This window comes from Rhea pennata, chromosome 2 (assembly GCF_028389875.1).
Source record: "Rhea pennata isolate bPtePen1 chromosome 2, bPtePen1.pri, whole genome shotgun sequence".
Taxonomy (NCBI): domain Eukaryota; kingdom Metazoa; phylum Chordata; class Aves; order Rheiformes; family Rheidae; genus Rhea; species Rhea pennata.
In genome coordinates, this window is record NC_084664.1 from 28823812 (window position 1) to 28839157 (window position 15346).

Sequence of the window (15346 nt, forward strand, 5' to 3'; positions counted from 1 at the left end):
GCAGTTTCTGTGGCTGGTCTGCCAGAATGCATGGCTCTACTCGTGAAGTGTCAGAGAAAGAAGACATGCCTTCAGCAGTGGGTTTCTTTTGCTGTTGGAAGATAATATGCGCAAGAGACTTGAAATTCATTAAGAGGCAGAAGTTTTCTAAGTGGATTGAAGGTGGAGGCAGAAGTTTGTTTTTGTCAGCATCTACATGTCTCCTGCTCTGCTTCATTTTTTCTACCTTCATTCTTTACCTCTGTCCAGTCCTATTTCTCTTCTGCATTTTAGCCAGACTCCTGAACTGTAACTTTTTCTCTGGTGAGCATCAACAAAAAATAGTAGTACGATAATGACTTCATATTAACAGCCCTGGAGAACTCAGAGGCATAATTGCAAACTAAGTCACAAGAAGAGAGTCACAGGGAGTCATCAGCTGATCTGAGGGGATCATATCTCATGTAAGAGAGACGTGGAGCTACTGGAGAGAGTCCAGCGTAGGGCTACAAAGATGATCAGAGGGCTGGAGCATCTGCCCTACGAGGAACAGCTGCGAGAGCTGGGCCTGTTTAGTCTGGGGAAGAGAAGATTGAGGGGGGATCTTATCAATGTGTACAAGTACCTGAAGGAAGGGTGTCAAGGGGATGGGGACAAACTCTTTTCAGTTGCCCCATGTGATAGGACAAGAGGCAATGGGCAGAAATTGAAGCACAGGCAGTTCTGCCTGAGCGTGAGGGGGAATTTCTTCCCTGTGAGAGTGACAGAGCACTGGACCAGGTTGCCCAGAGAGGTTGTGGAGTCTCCTTCTCTGGAGATCTTCAAGGCCTGCCTGGATGCAACCCTGTCTAACATGCTCTAGGTGACCCTGCTGAGTGGGGAGGTTGGAGTAGATGATCTCCAGAGGTCCCTTCCAACCTTACTGATTCTATGATATCTGTGCGATTTAACATTTTGGAGTTGCAAGGAGATGGAGTATGCTTGACTGCAAAGAACAATATTATTTTTTCTACTTCACTGCATCGGAATCAAAATGGCTGAAAAGCAATCACCCGTAGAAGTAGTCTACACACACTAATATCACTACTATTTTAAACAGAAAACACATATTTCTAGATCCATACCTTTGTCAGATTTTACACTGGAGCCCTAACTATAGATGGCGCTCTCACTCCTGGCTATATGCTCTGTAACTGCAGGCTGACAATCGTATCTTGACCAAATTTCTTCTTCTGAGAGCTGCACCTTGGGTTGTTCTAGCTTTCTGCTGCAGCTAATGTTATCTGATTGTTTCTTCCAGAATTTTATTTGGACCTAAAATACTTCATCTTGTTATTTCTCTCAGCTCATATGTAATTTTCTGAATTCTAAACTCATTACAAATAAGCAAAATACAAGGAACGGATCAGAAGATAAGTAAAGATAAAAATGTACCCCTTTTTATTACTATATTGTCTTAGACACTATGAGAAAGTCAGAACAAACTTGGTACTAAGTGAGGTGGGAAAGAGTAGCAAAGAAAGTGGAGGCAGGAGATAAAGAGACTTTAAAACAATGAAATCAGCAAGTAGGTATGTAGGCATCAAAACTCTGTCCCCAGTATAAGTGCCTCAAAACAAAAGATCTTCCATACTTGAAGAGTTTTTGCTCTCTAAAACCTTCTAGCAGGAGTTAACTAGTAGGGATTAGGATTGCACTCTGTCCAGTGACTGCCTAAATCTACTTGGTTTCCACAGCTCATCGTAATCAAGTAAACCTGTTTCCGCCCCAGAGAAATGAACCCACGAGTAATCAGTAATAGTGGGATAGATGTATGTAACTCTGCTCCATATTTGTCTGTAGTTGCCTTGCTTCCACACTCTCGCTATAACACATAATTTCACTGCTTTCAGGGTGCCTATCTATTCCAGAAGTTATGCTAAGAATGCCCATATGTCTCCCAAAAGGCTCGAAGTTTTAGAAATTAAATTCCCATTACTTCCAGTGTAAGTTTTCATGTAAGGACGTGATCTGACATGATTTTCAAGGTAGTTTCTTAAAATAGAAATGAGAGCAAGAAACACTTAAGTAGCTTTTGAAAAGTCATCTCAAGGTATTTGACAAACATGTACATTCGAGAGTTGTGAAGATTGTGCGTGGTATGACCTCAGTTTTTGCTTCACTTTCCCTGTTATATCTTCTTCTAGTTAGAGCAATGGTATTCCCTAAGAGAAGTACTGTGAAACTTAGACCAAAAACTTAAATGAAACAAATCAGCAGTGGACATGTCACTTTAGGGAAGAATACTTTCTTCATCTCTTCCAAGCTGGATGTGACTACATCTCCTGAGCATGGCGCAGTGTTGTTGTACTATAGACTCTAATCCTAGCTAGGAGAGTGCCAAAAGTCTATTTTGTTTTGTTTTGTTTTGTTTTGTTTTGTTTTTTTTTGGGGGGGGGGGAGGGGGTGAAGCCCTCAACCTTGTGGGGGAGTGAAATCTACTGTAAAACTGTTGATATGTCTGCTCACCATTTGACTAGAAAAGCCCTCCCCCTGCAGTGGGTGACATTTTTATAGCGTGCTTTAAGGCTATGCAGGCTATGTGCTCATCACTTTGGACTGTAAGGTTACGGCATAGTCCTCAATTTCTTTATAAAGGAGAAGTTGCTACTGTCATTTTAATATGCTACGACCTGTTGTAGAGCAGTTTTTGTTTTGGGAGTTGTTTGGGTTTTTTTGTATCATGGGATTACCTTGTCTTTATGCATTTATTTTTACCATTCAAATCTTCCTTGTTTTGATGAGCATATGGACTTATCTATGGGTATGGTAGAATAGTGTCTGAACAGCTAAATTCAGAAGACTTGCACTACTTCGCTGTAACTTTAATTTTGCTTAATTCTGTAGTCTGCAATAGTTGCAATGTATTAACTATTGTCCTCGTCAAAGATGCATCTCAGCTCAGCTGACTCTACATCATTATTGCTCTGAAATAAGACATTGTATCAGCAGTGTGATCTGATGAAGTTACAGATCTAGAAAAACGTGCTTACTCTTTAAAATAGTACTGATTTCAGTGTATGCGGACTACTTCCACACATGAATTCTTTCCAGCCATTTTGATGCCAGTGCAGTGAAGTAGAAAAAATAAAGTAGATAAACTTCACAAGCACTGATTAAGCATAGTGCAAAATCCTAGAAGGGGAAATCTCTATGCCACAGCTATAATAACAAATTTGTCTCATGTTAGCAGAAGACTGAACTAGTAGAAAAATATATAGTTGCTAACTTTTCTTAAATTTATTAATTTATACAAGTGGCTTTGTTGCCTCAGTATACTTTCATGTGGACGTGAGGTGTATTATTCCTACCCTTTCTGTAACATAACCGTGGTGACTGCATCACATGATGCTAGTGCAAACAAAGTCTCATTAACAGTCCATGAATAGACGCATTTTCCTAGAACACAGCTTCTTACTGGGTCTATCAGCTGGTCCCTGGGCTACCGGAGGATAAAGATAGGTATGGACAGCTTCGCAAGTGTACAGTAAGTGTAGTAACCTAAGTGTAAAAAGACAACTATGAGTGTCCATTATATAATTGAAAAGAGTACAAGAGATATAATTTTGACACTATTACTTGATTACTGATGGATTCTAAGACTGTACCACATAAAGATATAGTAGAATACAGAAGAAAACACCATATAGTAGAAAACACCAGCCATTTTTTTTTGAAGGCCTGTACTTTAAATCTGAGAGGCCATCAGACCGAGCTGGCTTGTTCCAAGAAGCAGGTCTTGCTCCATTTTTCTTTCACCTCCATTGGCATCCTATTCGCACCAAATCCAACATAAAGACTGCTCTTTATGTTGTATGAGTATGATGGACTCATCACTGATCTTTCAGTTATTTATTTTCCATTAAAGTGCTCATCTTAATCTTTATTTTCTTTCTGTCCCATTGTCTTGTATTATCCATTCATCTAGCGGGAGCTCTTTCTCCTAGACTAAAAGCACTCTCTTTAATATCACTGTAAAACTTTTTATTTTCCTCTCCTTTCTGAAAAGTATTTTTGATGTACATTACAAAAAAGCTTCATATAAATTTGCAAGAAATTATGATACATTTAAATAGGATTTGAAGATATCTTGATCTTCTAGTAAAAACAACAAAAATATACCATAAAGGCTTGACAGTCACATCTGGTTGACATGAATAAACTTTACAGATTATTTAGGATTTGCTTGTGAGACTTCCCTGCATAGGAGCAGAGGAAGTGGGGAGTGGTAGAGAAACTCTTCTGGGATTACGGGTAGCGCAGGACTCCACTCATAGTATCTGCTAAAATTAAAGACACCATCTTAACTACACACAGGGCAACTTTAACCTGGAGTCAATATCTATACGCTACTGAATGGGCAACCTCTGGGGCTGCTTTTCACCCCAAATATTTATATCTCTCCAGACTTCCCATACAGTTTCTGTGTTTCAAGTCACCTCATGCGCCTGCTGCTGCAGAGCACCGTGAAGCCCCTGGCCTACCTCCACAGCCCTTTTCCCCCCTGCCCTGAGCCCCCTGCCTACCTCCACGGCCCCTTTCCTCCTCCAAGCCCCCTGGCCTACCTCCACAGCCCCCTTCCCCACCCCCGAGCCCCCTGCCTACCTCCACAGCCCCTTTCCTCCCACCCCGAGCCCCCTGCCTACCTCCACAGCCCCTTCCCCCCACCCCGAGCCCCCTGCCTACCTCCACAGCCCCTTCCCCCCACCCCGAGCCCCCTGCCTACCTCCACAGCCCCTTTCCTCCCACCCCGAGCCCCCTGCCTACCTCCACAGCCCCTTCCCCCCACCCCGAGCCCCCTGCCTACCTCCACAGCCCCTTCCCCCCACCCCGAGCCCCCTGCCTACCTCCACAGCCCCTTCCCCCCACCCCGAGCCCCCAGCCTACCTCCACAGCCCCTTCCCCCCACCCCGAGCCCCCTGCCTACCTCCACAGCCCCTTTCCTCCCACCCCGAGCCCCCGGCCTACCTCCACAGCCCCTTCCCCCCACCCCGAGCCCCCTGCCTACCTCCACAGCCCCTTTCCTCCCACCCCGAGCCCCCTGCCTACCTCCACAGCCCCTTCCCCCCACCCCGAGCCCCCTGCCTACCTCCACAGCCCCTTTCCTCCCACCCCGAACCCCCTGCCTACCTCCACAGCCCCTTTCCTCCCACCCCGAGCCCCCTGCCTACCTCCACAGCCCCTTCCCCCCACCCCGAGCCCCCTGCCTACCTCCACAGCCCCTTTCCTCCCACCCCGAACCCCCTGCCTACCTCCACAGCCCCTTCCCCCCACCCCAAGCCCCCTGCCTACCTCCGCAGCCCCTTCCCCCCCGGACCCCCCAGCCTACCTCGGAGCCGCCTTTCCCCCCGCTGCCCCTTCCTCCCCGGAGCCCTGCATCCGGCCCCCCAGGGAGCGGCAGAGCCAGCCTCGAGGCACTGCTGCCGCCAGAGGAGGCCATCTTTGCCCTCGGCTCACACACCCCCGCGCCGCACGCCAGCGACGCAGCGAGCTTTGTCGGGGGAAACCGCCCGCCACCCTGACTGAGGGGCTCCGAGCCCTGCGGCTGGCCAGGCCTTTCTCCACGCCCGCTGGCCTCCTCCTCTCCTCTCCCACCCGCCCGCCACCACCGGGCGGCCGGAGGCCTCCAGCGCCCGGGCACGGCGAGCGCAGCCGTGCCCGTCCTCACCGCGCAAGGCCCGCGGGCGCGGCCACCCCCCGCCCCTTCTCCCTCCCGCAGCTGCCACATCCCACTTCCCGCAGCCCGCCTCCCCCGCCGCGGCCCCGCCCCCGGAGGGCGGGGCCGCCTGCTCATTGGCTGGGAGACGGGAGAGACAGCGGCGCCGGGCAATGGGGCCTGACCTGCCGCGGCCACGACGGCCAATGGGCGCGCTCCCGGCCGCCCCCTGCCCGTCGCGGCCGGGCGCCGGGGCTGCGCGTTGCCATTCGGAGGCAGGGCGGCGCGGCGAGCGGATGGTGCTGGCTGCGGCTCCCGGGCGCCGGCGGGGGCAGGAGCTGGCCGCGGACGCCTCCCTCCCCCATCCCACCCCCTCCGGCTTCGTCCGGCCTCGTCTCTCCCCGCCGCCGATCGCACTGAGCCGGCAGCGCTGTACGATGTGAGCGGCTGCGGGGCTCGGCAGCGCCCCCGGTGCCCGCGACGCTGCGCTGGGGCGGGCAGCGATGGCCAGAGCCTGGCGTGGGAGCAGCCGCCGTCGCCGATAGGAAGCGCCGGGGGCAGCTGGGCGGGCGGCGCGGAGACTCCCTCGGGCCGTGAAGCCTCGTCCCGTCCTTCCCCGCCCCCCCCCACCCCCCGCGGCTGGTGCATGCGGGTCGCCGGGGGCAGCGCCCGGGCCGCCCGCCGCCGGAGCGAGTGACCCGCCGGCCGCTGCGCCTCCCCGCCATGTCCTCCTCGTCCAGCTCCTCGCAGACGCCCCCTTCTCACCACCAGCCCCCGCCGCAGAGGATGAGGCGCGGCGCCGCCGGGTCCCCCACCGCCGGCGGCGCCGCGGCCGGGGGCGCCGGCAACGGCGCCGGGGGCGGCGCGGCGGGGACCAGCCGGCTGCTCCAGCCCATCCGCGCCACCGTGCCCTACCAGCTCCTGCGCGGCAACCAGCACAGCCCGACCCGCTCGCCCTCCGCCTCGGTGGGCAGCAACACCGGGCCGGGCGGGGGTCGCGGCGGCAGCCCGCCGCCGCCCAGCGCCACGCCGCCGCTGGCGGCGGGAGGCGGCGCGGCCGAGCCGGGCAGGGCGAAGGGCCGGCAGCGGCGCTCGCCCGAGAGCGGCGGCGGCAGCAGGAGGAGCAGCTCACCTGAGAGACGGAGCCCCAGCTCCCCGGTGCCCAGAGGTAACGCGCCCGGCGTCCCGCCCCCGCGAGCGGCCGTCCCTGCGCGCGGTGCTAACGGGCTAGGCCGGCGTCGGAGGTGTCAGAGCTGCGCTCTCGGGCGGGCGAGGAAAGCAGACCGCTAAGGCTCCTCGGCTGTGCCGGCTGACTTTCCTAAGGGCTTGGCGTGTTTTTTTTTTTTTTTTACATCTTGGGTTAAAATTATGTAATGTTTTCCAACACAGACACCAAAACAAAAAGGAAATTCCCCTATTGAGATGCTTGAGAACAAATGACACACTCTGCCCGCTTCAGATATTTAGTCCTGAATCCTGAAGACTTTTTTTAAAAAAAGAACATAGCCAAAACAAGCCTGCAAAGCTTAAAATGTAAAACTGACTGTTCGCAAGTCTAATTTAACCTGTGTCAGGTTGTCTGTTAAATTATTGAACGTGTTAAAGTGGCAGTGGCCATTTTACTCCCCCCTTTTCCTCCCCCATCCCTTTAGCAGTTGAATGAATCAGACTAAATGCACTTTTTATGTTATCCTGCTGTAGCTATCAGGTATCACACATCATCTCTTTCTGGGAACACTTTATGCGGTTCAGTACTCCTCACTTGTTCTGTCCTCCCCTCAAGTCTTAGTGGGTTTCATTTCGTGGCAAACTGTGGTCTGTGTTGGTTGCCAGTATGTTTTGTAGCAACGGAATCTGTTAACCTTCTCCCTATCCTCCCACCCTTCAGTTTTGTTAAATGTGTAGTAAATCCTTGCAATCTGTAGTATTTGTAACTTCAGCAATTCTGCGTAATCAGAATGGTCCTAGGACATGGACAGCATGCTGCAAATGAGCAAGATGTCACTGCCAGTTACGCATGGAGTTAATTTACCTTGTATAGTACTTATCCTTATGCAGTTTATCTAATCTGATCTATTATAATCTGAACAGAGATTTTTTTAACTTACTTCCAAAAGGGATCTCGTATTTATGTACAAGTTCTTGCATCCTTTAAAATAGAACTAACCTGCAGTAGTTGTGCTTCATTCAAAGTATATTTACAAATTTAAAGATCATATTTTCACATTGCATTAAATATCTAATGTAGATTTTCCTTTTTTTCCTCTAACCTTTGGAAAATGCTAAGGGGGAACTATGCAAAACAAAAATTCAGTGCATATGAATAGTGCTAACATTAAAGCTGATGACGAATACTGTAAATTATTTAAATCTGGGAATCTGGTGCAAAACATTGTAGTGGTGCAGTATATAAAGATCTACGCTTACAGTGTATTGAAGAGGAAGGAATGTGGGCAGTTACCTGCAAGCAAGGAAAAATACTGCAAAGCTGTGAAGTATTTCATTACTACATATGAATTTATTGTTTGAGAGGAAACTTTAATTTTAGAAAGCGGTTTTAGTGTTCTTCATCTGTGGGCTAATTTAGCTTTAATAAATCGGACTATAAATTAGTACTGAATGACTTTTCCATCGTTAAACTTGCTTGAGCTTGCCTCATAATGAACCACGTTAGCAACACACACAGCCTGATTTAGTTTAATGAGCGCAATGTATAATAAATACATAAATGGTCCATCAAGAAATCCACCCTGTAATCTGTATGCGCTGTGAGGAATTTGTTCCCCCTCCTCCAGGTCAAGCCAGCTGCTGCTGCAGAAACTGACATCCTCTAGCAAATCCTCAATGAATGAATGAAAACAACGTGATCGCCCTAATAATGACCACAATTGCACACGTCAACAGCTTTATTTTGCAGAAATACAGGCACCATTTTCTAGCAGGCTAGGGCAATAAGATACCCTGTTTCCATAGTCTTGTAAATTAAAAGGTTTATTTTTTTAAAAAAGAAAAAAGAAAAAACAACCCATGCCAAAACCTAGACCTATTTTACATAATTTAGAATATAGTTGGGTGCTATGGGGCAAGATTTTGTCTTTGTTTCCTTGATTGTTCTCAGCATTTTAATACGTGATGTGTGGCTACTAGAATTGTTTGTAGCGTCTATGGCAATAATAGCATATAGAAAATTGATTGGTGAACTGGAGGACTGCTGCAGTAATAATGGAGGACTTGAAAAAAATTCTGTTTTCAAACATGGACCATCTTGCTGCAGCTTGTTAAACAATGTGGTACTCTAGCTATTTATAGCTATTTTCAGTATGCAAGTCTTGGGGAATCTACTTGATTAATTTTTTTTTGTCAGTTTTTTAAAATCATTTCCCTGCTCTAAAAGGAAGGCTTACACTCTAGGTATAATCCTGTTGTTTTTCCTGCCAGTGCAAGGGATCTGTTTGACTCTGCAGTCTGACTTAGATTGTTTCATGAATATGCCTGTGCTGGAAACTGCTTATGATTCTGATGAATAGATGTTTTTCTCTTCTTAAGACACCTGCCCCTTCCTCACCTTGTTTCAGCTTTTTCTAGTATAGATTCATTGAATCAAGTATCCTACTAAACTATTTTGCTGGGAATATTTCAGTGTTTTGCCAGCAGTTCTTTTTCTAAACCAGATTCTGTGAAACCACTTTAGCTTTGAGCCTCTACAGGTCAAAGGAGCTACCATTGCAGACGTTGACATCACTACTACATGAATGAAAGCAGCATGCTCTGTTTTTTTTCCTCCTATCATATTTTTTTTCTCCCTTCTTTCTGTAATGCCGTAAACATTTTTGTTCTAGAGCAAAATGCTATGTTTAACTGAGACTTCCAGTATTTGTTGAGATTTTGCTTTAAGCAAATTTGAGGATTTGTACAAACCACTGATGTCAGTATTTATTTTTGGTCAATTTTGATACTGAATGGATGAGAAATCATGGATCATTTCAAGATGCTAAAAAGTAGGAAAAAAAGGGCGAGATTTCTGATACTGTAGGATAAACTTGGAGTGTGCAGGTGTATTCCATTCCTCTTTATTAGTGTGATTTGTTCCTCATTAATAGATTTTTATAGCCTATATTTGTTTTAGAGAGTTGGTATGAAATAAGTGTCACGTTGAATACAATAATGTATGGTTTTCTTGGAGGGAGTAAGAGTACACCTCTGGTAGCATAAATGTAACAGAATATGAAGCAGCATGGTTTGTGACAAAGGACAATTCAATAAAAAGGGCAAAAAACTCCCTTGAACTGATCAAACAAAACATATTGCTCTTGTGAACGCTTACGTTTTATTAAAAAAACCTCAAAAAACAAAGGAGAATTGCTTTTTATGGGGAAAAAATCAGTAGTAAAGCATCTTGTATAAATGTAAGAAAATGAGTTTCCTGTTTGTTTTTTTTTCCCATGGTATGTTTGTGTACAAGAAAACTGTAAATGATTTCTATCAGTGTTCATATATGATTCAAGCTCAAAATTGCTTTCATCAAATGCTTTCATTTGTTTTATGTTAACTGCAGTGGTACTACTTAATACTATGCTTCATATTTTTTTAATTTCCATGTGTATAATTTATAATAAACTTCTTTCTGTAGAAAATTTTAGAGGCAAAGGTTAGTTTTAAGAACAATTGAAAAATATTGTAATCAATTTATTACAATTAGGGGCTCCCAATATCTTTTCTTTCCTAAAATAACTACTGGAATGTTGCCAAAATTAATAAGAGAAAGCAATTATAAAAGGTGCAGAACAATTGCATAACCCGGTTCTGAGAAATAAGATGTATATTTGTTGTAAGGCCAGTGGATAAAGGACTGCTAGAGTGAGGAGTAGAGTAGGATGGACAGCATAGCTGATCTCTAGACTTGTAAGGAATATCAGTATTTAAAAATCAAAATTCATACTTCAAAAGCTGGAACTATTTTAATATCCTGAATTAAACCCATCCAGTATTTTGGCATCATAAGCATTTATACCAGAGATCTTCTTGATCTTTCCTTTATTTCTAACAAATGTAAGGTAAGGAAGTAATTTTTATGACGCTTCCTATTTCCTGATGACTGAATAATAGCAATATTTCCATAATGGTATGGCCAAAACAGTTTTGCTCCAGCTTTATCCCTCTTTCTCCCCAAAATAGCTTTTGTTGGAATAGAATATGGCTAAATAATATAATATGATTTAAATAGAAGACACTAGCTAAATTAGAACCAGTTGTGTAGAAGATGAAGACTTGTTAGTTTTAAGTTGTGATGTTATCTCTTTTAAGACAAATAGCTTATTAGGTATCATTACTAAATATGCTTCATAAGATGAAATAATTCACTTCTTTTGGTTGTTAAAGCAATGGCAGGAAAGAAATAATGGAAAGCTACTTTTCTCATTGAACTTGCAAGTTATTGTAGCAAAGCATAAAGCTATTAAGATGGTACTTCCTTCCCTGCCTCATGGAAGAAACACTCTTATGAAATAGCACCAAATAAAGTATATTTATATATGTCTATTTTAAATGACTATCTGACCTTTGATTCTTATCATTCAGAAATAAGCAAATATTACCGTTCTACATATGGCAAAACTTGCCAACACTGATGCATAGAAAAATAGTGGTTAAAACTGAAATTAGGTTTCTGAAATTTGTGATTTTTTTTTTGTTGTTTTCTTTCCCAAGTTTTGAGGGGGGAATGGAAGCTGTATCTTAACATACAGAAAAGAGGTCAAGAGGATGTATCGTGTGGAACCTTATAAAAAAAGTTAGTGTTTGCCAAAGAGACTGATACGTGAGGAGTTGTTTGACTTTGCTAAACTTAACAATGAAAAGCTAGCCATTTTTAAAATATGGCTTATACTACTATTCTAGATAACATAATGGGAAAAAATGATAGATACCAGTGACTGGTGACAGGAACTCCCAAATTTCAGTTCAACCTAGACTTGAAAGGAACAGCTGTAACAATGAGAAACCTAGCATGAATAAAGTATATGCTCATCAATGTTTCAGTTTAAGTGAATATTTGAGAGGCTCTTTTTATGGTACTTTATCAGCTGAGTAATTGTAGGTAATACCTGAAGAATGTAATAGTTTTACTTCATTGTGGAAAATGAAAGCTTCCATTTAAATCAGTTGGCAATATTTTCAGTAGAGAAATGTGTTGCCAACACTTGACACAATAGTTTAGTTCTCCATGAATTTAACGTATGTTCAACAAAAGTTGTTAATATAGTAAGCTTTAACACATTGTTTAGCATTTTTTGAAATGTATCTTACTGATGAAAAAAGACCCCTGTGGTAAAGATACATGAACTGGATGATTCTGCTGCAGAATTGAGATAGTTAAGTATGTTAATGATCATCATCTTGCTTTAATATTAATATTTAAATACATCGAGTCCCCTCTCCTGCTTTTTTTTCCACTCCAGCCTCCTATGTTAACCATGTAAACAATGGCTTAAGGCATCTTCAGGCAAGTAAAGTAGCCTGTATGTCTCACTTCTACAAGGGCTGTATCAACAGCAATTTTGTCAGACTAAGATTACCTCTTTTTCCTTTGTGCAACCATTTTGAAGGTGTAGGCAACTGCAAAACGAAGACAGTTGGAGACTTCAGTGAAGGAAACTGAATGTCTGTGCTTAATCACTTTCAAATTCTAAATGTGAATTCACTTCCAAAAAATTAGATTGTTTGTCTGTTATGCTTTATTCATTTCTCTTGATTTGACTCCCAAGTTCTCTGTCACTGATTCATGTGATGACTATTTTTAATTCAGAAATTAAATTCTGAAGCTTGGAAATAAATTACAAGAGCTGAAACGAATCACAATTTGACTCTTACGCAGTATGGATATCACAAAAAGTATCATGATACGAAGTGTAATATTACACCTTTTAAACAGGGAGCCAGTTTCTGAGTTTCTGCCACTCTTTTAAAGCTAGGATCTTGTCCATGGAAATACTTGTCTGTGATAGGAACTAAAATACATGCCCTCTCTGGAACCCTTTCCTTCTTTCCCAGCTCTATGAATATGGACTCATGACCAGAACTGTTCCCATGTGCAGTCCCCTTGAACTGTTTAGACACGTGACAGCTCTGCTTGGCTTGTGTCTTCAGTCCCTACTAAGGCAGAAGAGAGCACGTATCTACTATGAGTCTGTCTCTGGGAAGGAAACTTAAGGAGGCTGAGTGGGACTGTACCATTTCCTTAGCATTTTGTGCTCAGCCTTCTAATATCTTCAGCCTGATTCTGTTCCTTCCTCTCTCTTCTTTTCTCTGCTCTGGTATCCCACCAAAATATTGACTCTCACCCTCTTGCAAACAGATTGGTTTTCTTTGGCTGGAAGAAAACAAAAGGTGTGGGTGGCTTCAGTCCAGCAATAACTATTCCCTGCACGAGTGATTTGTTAATAGGAATTGGCCTAACGAGTTGCTCTTGGGTCAGTGGAAGATAATTGTGAACAGAAAGTTTTCATTTTTCAGAGCAGTTATTCTTTTAACTGACCTTCCATATTAGATATGTCTGCTTTGGAGACAATATAGGCTTTCTAGTAAGTCAGAAAATGTTATGAATTTGAGTTTCAAAACTTCTAATGTAAGATTTCACCTAAATTCTGTATTAGTTTGTCCTTCTTATTTACTGTTGCATGTGCCCTAACAATAAACAGTGGCAGAGTTGTGGCTCATAAGGACTTAACTTTCACCTCTATTGAGAAGTAGCTGTTTGAAATGGATGTTTATTCTCTGAATCAAACATGAGAGTGACTAGCAAGACTTGTTCTTATCTGCCATTTGTTTCACACAACCTGAAACTAGTTTTAACCATACTACATGTTTTGTTTCCTTGTTAGGAAGACTGTATCATATATTTTGCTCATAAGAATGCTGAATAAGAACAGTATGATAGCAGTTTTGTCATGGTGTTCCAATTACCCCAAATCCACTGAAGAATATTCATCCTGTTTTTCCCACACTCTGACCACCAGGCATTAATCAAGGAGATTATAATCATAGACACATTTCTGAATTTCAGGAATTAACACTTGCATCTAACTGATCATTGCAAGATCACTGGAATTCATACTACAAACTCGGAATGTGTTTCTGTAGACGTGTAAATCATGATTTAGTTACTATGTATGAGTCTGTCTTCTGGAAATGTTTTCTATTAACATTAAACATTAGGTTGTGAACTGCTGAAAATATTCCTGCCTTAGTCTGTGAACAGTGTACCCAGGCTTTTTCAAAATAATAAGATGCAGAATTTTTTGGCTTTATCAAGTTGTATTTGGCCATTCAGTTCTTTTACAGGTGAACAAAAATACTGGTATTTATTGTGGTTATGGAAGTTGGTGATATTCCAAGTGGCAAGAAAGTCCAATATGGACTTTCTTTGTTGTATAGAGGTTTGGGATGCCTGGAGTACAGTCTGCTTTTGCTTATTCAGCTGAGGATAGAGATGATTCTAGACATCTGCAATGTAGACTGTTGCATAGGGCAGCAGAGTGCTTATATGGCAAAATGGGTGTTGTTGCATCATCTACTTTTTACTCTCTGGTGTTCTGGTGTGCACTACCTCTACTGGAGTTCTCATATAAATACTTCAGCTAGTTGAATTACCAGTATGTGTACATTTATTTTCTAATCATGAAGTCTTTTAAAAAAAGTTTTCTAATGTACGTGCTTAGGCTACAGTACCACAAAAAAAACAAATTCTATTTTTTTCTATACCTGGTCGCTAGCTAATGCTGTTAATCTAGTCTGCAGAAATTAGCCCATAAATACAAACCCCGCTTCTCTAAAGTATGACATACAGTCAACTGTTGGGTCTCTGAGAGTGGGTTGTGTGTAAGTGCAGGTATAAATGCTCAAGTTCCTGAACATACCACTTCCAGGGATAACAATACAGTTGTTTTCATGCAATACAGAGTTTGAGCTAATAATTCCTATTGTTGCTATATAAACCTTAAATATACTACAATGTGTTCCCAGAACTCAGGGCACTAACACATATAGTGTAGTAGTGCCAGCGAGTGGCTCTACAACATCTGTGGATCCCTGCAGGTATTTTACTTGGTCTCAGTACTTCTTTTTATGTATTGTAGCAGAGCTCATTAGGCCATCAAGACCAGTAGGTGCTGATGACTATTGCAGGTATCTGTGTGGTGCAGTCTGTGCTCTGCAAGACTCTGGTGAATGCAGTTCTCACATGGAGTCAGCTTAAATCCAGTGCTGCATGTCAGCTAATCAGTCTTTCTGGAGTTTGCAGTACTGGGAAGTACATAGCAAAAACCAAAATGGCTATGCAATGTTGACTTTATGCAGTTAGGTGTTACACTTCTATATCCAGTATGTCATATATTATTCAAAATCTGTGTGTTATATAGGATAGCTTAACTTTCTCTAAGTAATAGAGAGTGGATTTATTCACTAAAAATTAGACCCAGATTTATGCTGAGTATCCCAGAACAGACTTTGAACAGTGTGACTCTAAAAATATCAGCTAACTGCTGAAGAATGCAGAATAAGACTTGGGTTTACACAGAAGTTGGGAAGTTGCCAGTCTAAAGTAGAAGCTGTCTTTACAGAAGTAAATTTCAGTTCAAGACCTTAAAGTTTTCGTAGTTCAGTGGTAGTTGTCCCTGC

At 43.5% G+C, this 15346-nt stretch overlaps 1 protein-coding gene across 4 annotated transcripts in view; it reads left to right on the forward strand.

The window, feature by feature from the left end:
• The first annotated feature begins 5958 nt into the window (after positions 1–5958).
• Positions 5959–15346, forward strand: part of GLCCI1 (glucocorticoid induced 1) — a 57035-nt gene continuing 47647 nt past the window's right edge. For all 4 annotated transcript variants that reach the window (XM_062569169.1, XM_062569170.1, XM_062569171.1 and 1 more), the window contains exon 1: positions 5959–6842. In XM_062569169.1, coding sequence (XP_062425153.1) covers positions 6398–6842 — 445 coding nt within the window. In that variant the 5' untranslated portion in view covers positions 5959–6397. The remainder of the gene's footprint in view (positions 6843–15346) is intronic.